The 12357-nt window shown below is 41.1% G+C and overlaps 1 protein-coding gene across 2 annotated transcripts in view; it reads right to left on the reverse strand.

Annotated features, from left to right (window-relative positions):
- Nucleotides 1–8931: 8931 nt before the first annotated feature.
- The window catches only part of jupb (junction plakoglobin b), a 135926-nt gene continuing 132500 nt past the window's right edge, over nucleotides 8932–12357 (reverse strand). Inside the window, exons 15-17 of one of the 2 annotated variants that reach the window (XM_080724556.1) lie at nucleotides 12107–12149; nucleotides 10133–10248; nucleotides 8932–9240 (exon numbers count right to left, since the gene is read on the reverse strand). In XM_080724556.1, coding sequence (XP_080580682.1) covers nucleotides 10136–10248; nucleotides 12107–12149 — 156 coding nt within the window. In that variant the 3' untranslated portion in view covers nucleotides 8932–9240; nucleotides 10133–10135. Of the gene's footprint in view, nucleotides 9241–10132; nucleotides 10255–12106; nucleotides 12150–12357 lie in introns of both variants that reach the window. The other variant, XM_080724555.1, reaches the window with a different exon arrangement.

Consider the following 12357-nt stretch of genomic DNA (forward strand, 5'->3'; position numbering starts at 1 on the left):
CATACCATGTTTTTGTGCATTCAATACTATGCTATTTAGATTCATATATTCATGCTTTTATTTTAAGCATGTACAAGTGGCCGTACCTCTGCCATTTATTAACATACCTTAAATAACTGAGAACCATTTGTCAATACTATCAATCTATCACTAACAATCTGTCAATTGCACAATAATAATGTATAGAAGCTATTCAAAAGAGACAGAATCATGTTTTTTTATTACATTTTTTAAAATATAAAAAATTAAATAAACACCTACCTATAGGTTATAGCCTATATGTAAAGTAGAGCTGCATGATTTATTTGGCATTACATCATTTTCAGACCTATCAGGCCTATCCTTCATCTCCTTGTTCATGCACAAAATTATTATAGGTTTTGTATAGCAATTTGTAGCAATTGTAGAAACATTAATGTTCAAGCTTGTTCATGTATTCTTTACTTAAGAGCATTTTCAAAATATGCATTTATTTAACATTTTTGGAAAATATAACCAATGATTGGTTAGTAATATATTTATTTTCTTCACAAGGCTACTCTGTCTCTCATCTAAAAAAAAAAAAAACATAGGCCAGAAATAGGCTATACATGTGTGATCTTCCCATTTGATTTGTCCTAGACAAACAACTAAGACATTACTATTGATAAACAAAACTACAAAATGTAATTGTTTTACTGTTATATGTTATTTGGCAGATCATAGCCTATTTAATTATTTATTTTAATTAATTAATTGAATCATTTGAGTTTTTCTTTCTTTTTATTTTTCTTTCTTTCTTTTGGTTCACGATTTAGCTATTTGGAATTAATTGTATTCTACACATTTCTCACGCAGGTTGACATTTCAGCTTTCCTCTTCTGAAGAAACAGGCCTGGTGTGGTCACTGCACTAGACTAGTAGGGAGAGCAGACCACATGACATTACCATGTCAGATCTATGGTCTGAACCACAGTGCCATTTCCACTTGAGAGCAGTGGCGTCAGTTCGGCAAAAGCTAAGGTATGGCAACATGACTGGTGTCTTGCACGCGCGCGAGGACACCAGTCATGTTGCCATACCTTAGCAAACAGGCACGATGAAAAGTACATTTTATTATTTCCCCCTGTAGCCAAGGTATGGCAGCTGCCATAGCTTGCCATACCCAATTGACGCCTCTGCTTGGAAGAGGAAGCGGTCCTCTCATGGCGAGTGTTGGTCAGGCCTGTCTGTCTGTGTGGTTTGATTGACGCAGAGAAACTGCAGACAGTATAGGCCTACTAGTCATTACAGCAAGAGCTGTCTAACCCACAAACCTTTTAGCTTGAGACCCAAAAGAGAAATTTGATGACTCCCCACTCCCCAGGATCTAAGCTTTGCGATGTGACGCGTTGTGAGCTGGTAGATCTGCTATTTTCGCTGCTTCTTAAACATTTGTTTTACATGGAATTCATTAGATTTTTTTCTTCTATTTAGGCCTATTCGTGAAAGTTTTTTTTTTTTTGAAAAAGTAATTTTGTTTTTTGTGGGGAAATGATTTCTAATAACAACTCAAAACTAAATGTATATGTTTGTACAAGGACCTCAATGGAAAGATAGGTCTCTGACTTTATTGTATTTTCTCTTTATAACATATGTTTTAAATCAATCAATCAATAAAAATTTTAGGCCGAAATAGCAGATATAAATCTTTTAAACTCTGCTATTTCGGTTTCCACCCGTCTCTTTCACGTCTGTGACACATATTTGTCTTCAGACAGGTTAGACTGGTTTCTTGTCATGTTTTAGAACATGACACATCTTATTCTCCCCCGCATTCACTTTCTCTCTCTCTCTCCCCTTCCATGCTGTGTAGGTTGTAAATTGCATCATAATTTCCCTCTATCGATATGTCATCACCAGATTGTTTTACAACATCAATTCAACATCTTATGTAAGCAACAATATACAGTAGGCTACTGTACAGCAGTGGTTTTCAACCTTTTAAGGCTGCAACACCCTAAAATGATCAAAAAAATATTTTGTTTCAAATAGTTGTATTGATTTTCAAAATATAGCAACAGGAAAGAAATGCAAAGGTCACAAGTTCAAAGCATAAAACGACATCACATTTTGTTTTATTGAGTTCCACAGATACAGGAGCCAGTCTACAGGCTGACAGCTCCTCGCATTTGAGAAGAGATCTGGTATAGAGTGGAAAAAAGGGAATGCCTGTAATGACTGGTCCAATCATCCAAAGTAATGCCTTGGCATGGTCTTCTTGATCATGTCAGTATCACGATGATGACCACGATAAAGACCATGTTGATGGCCATGATACTGACCATGATTCTTTCAGATATCACATCCCACAGGGAACTTCAGTTTTCTTGCTCAGGGACACTTTGACACATTGCTGCAAAGCCCCATGATACTGACCAAGAGACCATGATACTGACCAAGAGACCATACTGACCATGATATAGAGACCATGATACTGACCATGATAGTGACATTACACTGACATGATACTGATACTGACCATGATAAAATGATTAGTTGACATTAAAGCCTGTATGGCTTTACATTTTTTAAATCTGAACGAGAATAAAACGGAAATGATCATTTTTAGACCCAGTGTATTGCTGATAGTACATTCATTTTAGACATAGGCCCCCTGGAACCGTATCTTAAACGCACTGTAACAAACCTAGGTGTTAAAATAGACAGTGATTTTTTTAATGGACAAGCAAATAAATTCAGTTTTAAAATCTTCTTTTTTTCAGCTTAGGAGGCTGAAAAAGGCCAAGCCTGTTTTATCGTTTGTGGATTTTGAAAAAGTGATTCATGCTTTTATCACCACTCGCCTTGATTACTGCAATGCACTTTATTTGGGGGTTAGCCATGGCGGCCTTCATAGGTTACAGTTGGTTCAAAATGCGGCTGCTCGCCTTTTGACAGGCACCAGAAGGCGTGACCACATTTCCCCTGTGCTTTTCTTTTTTTTTTTATTGTTTGTTTTTAAATATTTTCATGGACTAGTCCCACCTTATATCTCTAATCTCCTCAAACTTTATGTCCCCAAAAGGACTTTGAGATCAGCAGGCAAGCTGCTGCTGGTGGTCCCTAGATCCAGTCTAGTACATAGGGGTGATCGAGCCTTCTCTGTGGCTGCCCCCAAGCTCTGGAATGAACTCCCCCTCACTATCAAACTGGCACCCTCACTCTCTGTTTTTAAAACACATTTTTATTCCCAAGCGTTTCCAGAGTGAGTCTTATCTGTGTTTGTTTTTGAGTTTCTATTTTATGCCTATCTGTGTTTTTATGTTTATCTTTGTTTTTATTTCTGATTTGCTGTGATTCTTGTACCTTATTGTTGTCCCTAGGACACTTTCTGTAAAGCACTTTGGTCAACTCTGTTGTTTTTAATTGTGCTCTATAAATAAAGTTGGATTGGATTGGATACTGAAGTGATACTGACCATGACACTGACATGATACTGACCTTGATACTGACATGATACTGATTATTACGATGTGACAATTTTCTTGACAATATGGAAGCAACAGGTTCCCAATACCAAATCAATTAAGTTCAGATCTGAACAAAGTCTCCTGCAGAGGTGCGTCTGAAGCCTGTCCTTCAGACATTATGAACTGTTATTGTTAATGTAACACATTATGCAAAAATGTATTACCTTATGTGCTTATTATTACATTATCATTATGAGCTTTAATTACGTTTAGGTCACTTCATAATGAACCGTTATTACATTAATCATGTTTAAAAACATTTATATATTTAACATCTGATATCGGTGTTTATACAGTAGGCCTATGTTATTGTTTTTAAATGCTTAATGTGATTAGGGCCGAGTCTTATGGGGCCTGTGGGTCTTAGTGGCTCAGCAGATAATGAAGTTAATGTACAACATGCAAAACTACTACTCCACTTGACCTTTGTTTTCTCTGCCGCACATGGTGTCTGAAGACTTTTTTTTTTATAGTTATAGAGTTAATATAGACCACACTTGCATAAGACTTCACCCCGAACTCACAAAGAACAGTGTCTTATACATGATGTATCTGCTCGTGGTTCCTCTGCATGACACATTTCTTTTAGACTCCCCCCCCCCCCACCTCCATATAGTATTAGCTATTGTCTGTCCTTCTTTCTTTCACCATTTCTGGAATCTGTATCTCAATATAGGATAGTGTTGTGCTTCAAACACAGGAGGGCGCTGTTGTATCAGTTTATGAATGAAGAGAAGGCCAAGTCACTTGTGCAACTCCCATACTGTACTTAATAGGACAACCATTGCACATGCTGTATAGGTTGTTCGGCCCATATGGTAATTATATCAAACATCAAAATGCGTTTTATTTTATATATATATACCTTTTTTTGTTTGATTTTTTTATTGATAGGACAGCAGGCCGACAGGAAATGGGGAAAGAGATGGGAATGAGATGCAGCAAAGGTCGTCGGGATCAGGACTCGAACCCGCGACATGCTGTCAGGCCTATGTGGTATGCGCCCTGGACCAGTAGGTCAGCGGGTGAGAATGTGTGATTTAGCAAACACATAATATGTCACATCTCTCATGCAAGTGAACCACACATTCAGTTAATCAAAACCAAACACAGGACACTGAATGTGGTTTGTTTCATTTATTGAAAAAAGGAAACATCTTTAAAACTGAAATGTCTTTGTAAAAATGCATATTTGTTTTCTTTTAAATAACAGCTCCCTTTCAGTTTTATTCTACACGTGCATCATCCATCATTCTCTCTACATCTTCTCTCAGTTCCAGCTCGGATGGAGAGTTATATTAGACATGTTTGTGGCTGAATCTGTCAACTTAGAGAAGATATATCTCTCATTTATGGTGAAAATAAAACCCTATTTGATTGTACACAGCAAAATCCTCGGTTTCTATTCAACTCTGAGAGTGCAAGTATAATGTGCCTGCTCGCTCGCTGCACTAATAGGCTATATGCACAGCAGCTATTTTGGAGAGAAGTTGGGTCTCTTCTCACTTCCTTCACAGGTGTTACCAATAATACTAATGAAGGCTCTGTTCCATTCTGGTCAAACAGAGTCAGGCTGCTGATATTGTGCATGTTGGCTCACTGGAAACACACCAGTGGGTCTCAAAGAATACCAGTCACTTCGACAAAAATCCAACTCGCCAAATCAACTTGCTAGGACACCTCGCCAATGAGCCGGGTTGTCAACATTGGACTGTCAGTCCAGGAGAATCCAGGAGATCTATTGTTTAGGGGGTGCGCAGAACTCCCCAAGTTCCAACAGGGGTCTGTGGTCCTCCCCCCCAAACTTCTTAACAGATATATATTTTCCTGTGTTTTGTTGAATTTTGTGCATGTTTGATACTTTTATCAGGCTTGCTTTACTAGCAGGGGTACAATTCAGCCTTAAAATGCCAAATGTAGGTTGATGTAGCCAAATTTGAAGCAAAGTAAGACATCCTTAATAATGACTTATCATCTGGGGGTCCTCCCCCAGAAAATATTTAACATAGTAGATGTAATTGCCAATCGTCCTGGAGAATCCAGGAGCATTGACAAGCCTGCCCAATGAGTGTGGACAATTTGGCGAGTTGGATTTTGACGAAGTGACCGGTTACCGTCTCAAAGTGTGGTCAAAATGACCCCTTAAAAGGTGTGTAACTCTGCGTTAAGGTTCCATTTGTACAGTCTCAGAGTTATGCTGGTCCTTGAAATAAAAGGTCTGAGAACCACTGTGCTACACAAATGGAGCAGGGCCTTCATTCGTTTCATTGGTAACACCTTTGAAGGAAGTAAGAAGAGACGCAACTTCTACTGCTGATCAGAGTATCAACAATGTGACTTCAATTTATAGGGACACCCATCATCTGTCCATCCCTATATGGGTGGTACATTATTTTCTACATGTTATTACAGTTCTGTCCTGGTTAGGGTTGGGCTCCTTTAGGATTTTAACCATTCCGGTTAACGATTCCCTCTTAACGGTCCGATTCCTAGCCGGTTCCAAATGGACCCTTACAGAATCTGTAACTCTAATGCTGCATTCACACTGAGAGAAGCAAATTGGCTTGGTAATTCAATGTTATCTCAATGCAAGCTTTTTTTTCGAGCATGGGAATTTTAAAAGCTGGTTTGCATTGAGATTACATTGAATTACCAAGCCAACCATTAGCTTGGCTTCTCTCGGTGTGAATGCAGCACAAATGGAACCAAATGGACCTGTGGTACACTCAAACGTTTTAATTTCAAGGAACAACATAACTCTGATTACCACTGGTAACGTACTTATACTGTGTAGTAGCCTATAGCAGACGTGAAGTCCACAAACCAGCTCTGACTGACTGACCGTGATCAAGTGCATTTTTAGCATAGAATACTGCTGATTTATATGAAATAAAACAATACATTTCCCTCCGATACTCCTTCAGTCCCCTTTTCTTTTCGCCGGCCCTCTCTCTTTCTCTCATTCCCTTCATCACTTCACAGGCACCCGGAAACATCCACACATGCATGTGCACGCACGCACGCACGCACGCACGCACGCACACACACACACACACACACTAGGGCATTAGGGCATTAACGACTTGTGATTTTTGCAAGTCGACTCGACTCAGTAAAAAGTTGAGTTGAAGTCGACTTTATCGTTTGATGACGTCATCACATCACACACAACCCCCCAATTATTTTGGGGGGGGTCCCCAGATGATTAACATAATGTGAAACATATATTTAAGGACTTTTTAATACCTAGAAAATGGCAAATTAAACATTGTCCAAATTGTCAAATATATAGAGGCAGAAATTGTGAAAATAGCCGATCTACATTGTGAGCATGTAGATCTGCTATTTTCACAATAGAAAGTATATATATGTTTTTTCAACTTTGACTTTCGACTTTCTCTGGTGGGAGTCCACTTGTGTAATGAAGTCGACCGAGTCGACTTGTCGACTTTTTCGTTAATGCCCTAAAACACACACGCACACGCACACACAAACACACGCATAAAGATGCATAAAGAAGCAGAATAAGAAACAACTCTTTCATTACAATACACAGCTTGGTGAAGACACACCCAGTATAAAACGGCTTTGTCGCTATGCCAAAATCACAATGTATATGTTTTGCTGCGTCATCAGCTTACGACTCACAACAATACTATTCAGAAACGACCGGCCGTGATGACTGGAGAGACACGTTTGTAGTCCATTTATAGTCCGGCTAGATGACATATTTGTAGTCCATTTTGCTCAGGCAACGCTATCTCGCGTTGGTGATCCAAGGCGAAGGAGTCTAGGTCACTATGGGATTTGTAGTCCATTGGGGCGGTGTCAGATCTGAAGTCCTTTTTTCTTTTTTTTTTTACTGCAGAGGGACCATTTAAAAAGACTCTCCACTGAGTGAAGGTCAAGGGTCACCATCGGATCTGTTGATTGCACCTTTGAACTTCTAACTCAGTGGTTCTCAACCTATGGGTCGGGACCCCACATGATTTCGGGGGCGTCCCCAGATGATAGTGAAATGACCATTTAAGGCCTTTAAATACATTTTTTAATACCTCAATGAAAGCTGGTTGAACATTGACCAAATTGGCAAATAATAATAAAAATAATATTTTGGTATAGCTGATCTACATGCTCACAGTGCCTCACAATGTGATTGTAGATCGACTATTTTGTGGAACCGAGTCATCGAATGCCTAAACTCCAACATTCCTTGTGCTTATCAGGGTGGGGGCGTCCCCAGTTCACTACAAATTAAGATTATTCTGGAGGATCACAGCCTGAAAAGGTTGAGAACCACTGTAAACTGATAACAGTCCTCCCTTTACCTCAACCTTCTCAGAGCATCGCAATAAGTCCATCAGGTTGGGCTTGTTCCTTTTTCCTTTTTTTTAGTTTACAAAGGAGCTTCCATTGAGTTCTGAAGGCCGGCTGTCTTTATCAGAGTGTGACTGATGAATGGAGAATATGAACACACGTACGGTATACCGCCATGCAACGAACACACGTGGACAACTCCGGGACATGTTGCACTGTTCCAAATACACAGGGGAGACATGTTGAGAGATGGTGTAGCTAACAGCTACGATACACCAACACCTCTTGGAAGTTCTCAAATGGACAAAGGAGCCTTGCCCAATTGAATATATATATTTTTTCTTCTTGTAGATAAAAAAAAAACTATCTGCAAAAACTATTTTGTTGCAGATTACATCTATTAATTTGATATTTGTAAGATTAAGTTCACATTTTAAAGAGATGTGTTTAAAAATGAAAGATCCGTCAAAAACTACTTAAAGAAAATATAATAATAATGTCTTGTCCGACATAACAATGTACCATCATTCTAAAATCTAAAATTAAATCAATAATACAATATTGATACGATAGTTGTGACAAATCTAATCATAATGATAATGTATTTCCCCCTTGGCAGAGAAAAAACGGATGAACTGAATCAATTTTAGAATTTCATAAAAGCTTATTAAACAGCCCAATCGTATTAGTTGATATTGTTTCATGTGCTGTCCTGACGACCTAGCAGACAGTTCAAATGTTGTTTAATGGGTTTCATGTTTCAGACCCGTGCCTATTTAGCATGACACTCGGCCTTAATGTTCATTTTGTTTCACCAGGTTCCAAGCCAGGCTAATAATGCCTGTTTGTTGGCCTGTTCTGTGTGTGGAGTAGATTGAGGTTTTCTCAATACATTCTCAACAAAACAATCCTAAAAATGAATAAGCATTGTTAGACAACTTTGTCTGTTTTAATTGTTCCAATTGAAACAATAGCCTAAAGGTGTATCGTAACCACCTGCTGCCCACTGTCCCCCCCACCAGACACACGCACGCACGCACGCACGCACGTACGCACGCACGCACACACACACACGCCCACGCACACACACGCCCACGCACACACACAGTAAAACATCATAGAAAAGGGACAGTTTTCATTTACAGCAACAATAACCTGTAACCTTAACTTCTTCTTCTTTTTTCAATAAGGGATCTGTGTTTTTTTTATATATACAGTATATATATAGAAAGTTATTGATTGCCAAATGGGGTTTGCTTCCCATAGCCCGCAGGGACGAGCTGTTGGTTCCCACGCCCCGCAGGGGCGGGCTGAGACTTCTCTCTTTGATTGAAACCTTTCGTCTTCATCTTGCTCATCGCCTTCCTCCTCTTGCATCGTGTCGTTCACCTCCTCTTCGTACAGTTGTCTCTATTGCACATTCTGTAGGACCCTGTGAGGAAAAGGATTGTAATTTGTAAAAAAACAAACAAAAAAAACACTGTAGGCCTACATACAGACAGATGGGGGTCATTGACATGAAAAGGTTTGAGAGCATGAAACATGAGTTTTTCCACACTATGAGCTTGTTGATCTGCTATTTTTCTTTTTCTTTCTTTTTTAATCGTGAACATTTTAACTTATTTAATCTATTTTTTAAAAGCTAACATTTGTTTCTCAAATATTTGCTTCATGGGGGATCACTGATACACGTGATAAATGTAATTCTGGGGGTCATTGACATGAAAAGGTTTGAGAGCATGAAACATGAGTTTTTCCAAAAACGGAATCGGGTCAATATATTCAAAGACTTGCACAAATGTTCACATATTTTCAAAAATGCGTTCCCATGCGTATACTGTATATATACAGGCCAACTATTCCGACAGCATGTGCACAACTCTTATGGTTTTGTAAGTTAGATTTGCCTCAGTTGCAACGTAACTGCTCTGAGAACACTATTTCTGTTCCCTTCAATTGTACATACATTATTTTGTTTTGACTGTATTGTTCCACTTTTGCGTTTGCATGTTTTCTCATGCCAATAAAGCCCTTTGAATTGAGCTAAATTGAATTGAATTGAATTGAATTGAATTGAATTGAAATGAATTCAATTTAATTTAATTTAATCGAGTTGGACGCTCAAGAAATGAAGAGATACCTGAACAATCAACAGCTACGACCGGAATTTGTGTGTGTGTGTGTGTGTGTGTGTGTGTGTGTGTGTGTGTGTGTGTGTGTGTGCGTGCGTGCGTGCGTGGCTGCGTGGCTGCGTGGGTTGTACCTGTTCGTGCGTGCGTGCGTTCGTGCGTGCGTGCGTGCGTGCGTGGCTGCGTGGGTTGTACCTGTTAGAGTGGCTCTGGGTAGGCCTGCCTGGGGTCATAGGTCATGTCAGGGATGTATGGTTCATGTAGCTCGGGGTCGACGAGCTCAGCGTATCCGTACTGAGGGTAACCTCCATCTAACTCTGACCACACACGCACGCACGCACGCACGCACGCACGCACGCACGCACGCACGCACGCACGCACGCACGCACGCACGCACGCACGCACGCACGCACGCACGCACGCACGCACGCACGCACGCACGCACGCACGCACGCACGCACGCACGCACGCACGCACGCACGCACGCACGCACGCACGCACGCACGCACGCACACACACACACACACACACACACACACACACACACACACACACACACACACACACACACACACACACACACACACACACACACACACACACACACACACACAGTTCATTAGGCCTATTTGCTCTCACTTCACATCCATCCATAAGCGTAATTTGTATAGGGTTGATGGGCACTAAACCCACGGGCCCCCCTAGTGGTGAAAATAAAAATTGACGCTCAATGCGCCCATATTATACATATAAATTAATATAGGCTAATTATGTGGGTTATTAAGCTGTCTGTCTTTTTGTGTAACAACGTGACTGCGTGCCTGCGTGTGTTTGTTTTGATTGTGTTGGTGGTAGCGCGCGTTCGTTTGCGTGCTTCATTTCGGTGCTTCGGTTGTCGCGTGTGTGTTTGATTCGCGGTGTCAGTGCCTCGGTGGCACTGCGCATGAAAGAGAGGGAGACAGGGAGGGAGTCTGTGTGCGTGTGCGCGCGCGTGTGTGTGCGTGTAGGCCACATGAGCACGCACTACATGCACGCACGCACGCACGCCTGCTCACACGCACCCACCCACCCACCCACACACGGAAAAGTTTGAGAACCACTGGTTTAAACAACTTTAGGAAGCAAGCCCAAAAAAGCAACTACACTTTAGAAACAAGTCCCCCAAACAAACCCCAAACAAAGTCGCTTATAATAAGCAGACTTGGCAACACTGCAGAGTGCGTCTGCAGTCCTGATTGAAGTTGCTCCCAACAGGATCTGCTCCAATTTTCATACAGGAAATGAGTAGGAGTGGATCATGGCCTCCTTTATCTGTTACACGGCACAATCCTCAGTGTTAATCTCAGAGAGAGAGTTACACATGGATAAATTGCGGTGTAGGATATATAGCAGCCATCTGGTGATGTGGAGCATCTGTCAAAATAATGTTCTTCCACTTCTCCGTTGATTTAAACACATTTTAACAACAGCTTGTTAATTTGTGGACCACAATGCTTATATGAGACGATTCTAAGACGACCCAAAGTTATTCTCCATGTAGAAATGACTTCCGCGACCCAGGGGTTGAGAGAGTGACGTCAGGACTTCGGTACTCCAATATAATTCATCCTATTCGTCCAACTTATTCTAAAGCATCTGTCGACAGGCAGGCAGACAGACAGTGTATGTAGACAGACAGTCAGTGAATAGATGAATAGTTCTATAGTTAATATATTTCCGACAAGTAGAGAAACCAGAGGACCTTAAACTGACCTCTATTATGATGACTGACAGCTCTGTGTGTGTGTGTGTGTGTGTGTGTGTGTGTGTGTGTGTGTGTGTGTGTGTGTGTGTGTGTGTGTGTGTGTGTGTGTGTGTGTGTGTGTGTGTGTGTACACACGTGCGTGCGTGCGTGCGTGCGTGCGTGCGTGTGGCCACTGCAGTATGTTTGGAAGTAGAAGTGAAAAAATGCAACACTCTCTTTCAAAGACCTCACCTCCCAAGAGACACACACTCTCTCCTCTCTGCAAGCACCCACCCCCCCACATACACACACACACACACACACACACACACGCAGGCACAAGCACATGCACACATAATGGTGTCGCAGCAGGTCTACACGTGTGTGTGTGTGTCTGTCTTTTTATTTATTTATTTCAATGATTGTTTCAATTATGTTCTACTCACCGTCAGACAGGTAGCTAGGCTCCAGAGGTACTGCATTATGGGCCTGCAGAGAGAGAGAGAGAGAGAGAGAGAGAGAGAGAGAGAGAGAGAGAGAGAGAGAGAGAGAGAGAGGGAGAGGGAGAGGGAGAGGGAGAGGAAGAGAGAGCAGTCAAGCGAGGGTCACACCTCATACCTCAGATAAGACACTGTATCTGCACGCACGCACAGCGCAGCTACAAGTTCTTTCCAATGGAAGCCGACATGAAGCAGAC

This window comes from Nannobrachium achirus, assembly GCF_963921795.1.
Source record: "Nannobrachium achirus genome assembly, chromosome: 4".
Lineage (NCBI taxonomy): Eukaryota > Metazoa > Chordata > Actinopteri > Myctophiformes > Myctophidae > Nannobrachium > Nannobrachium achirus.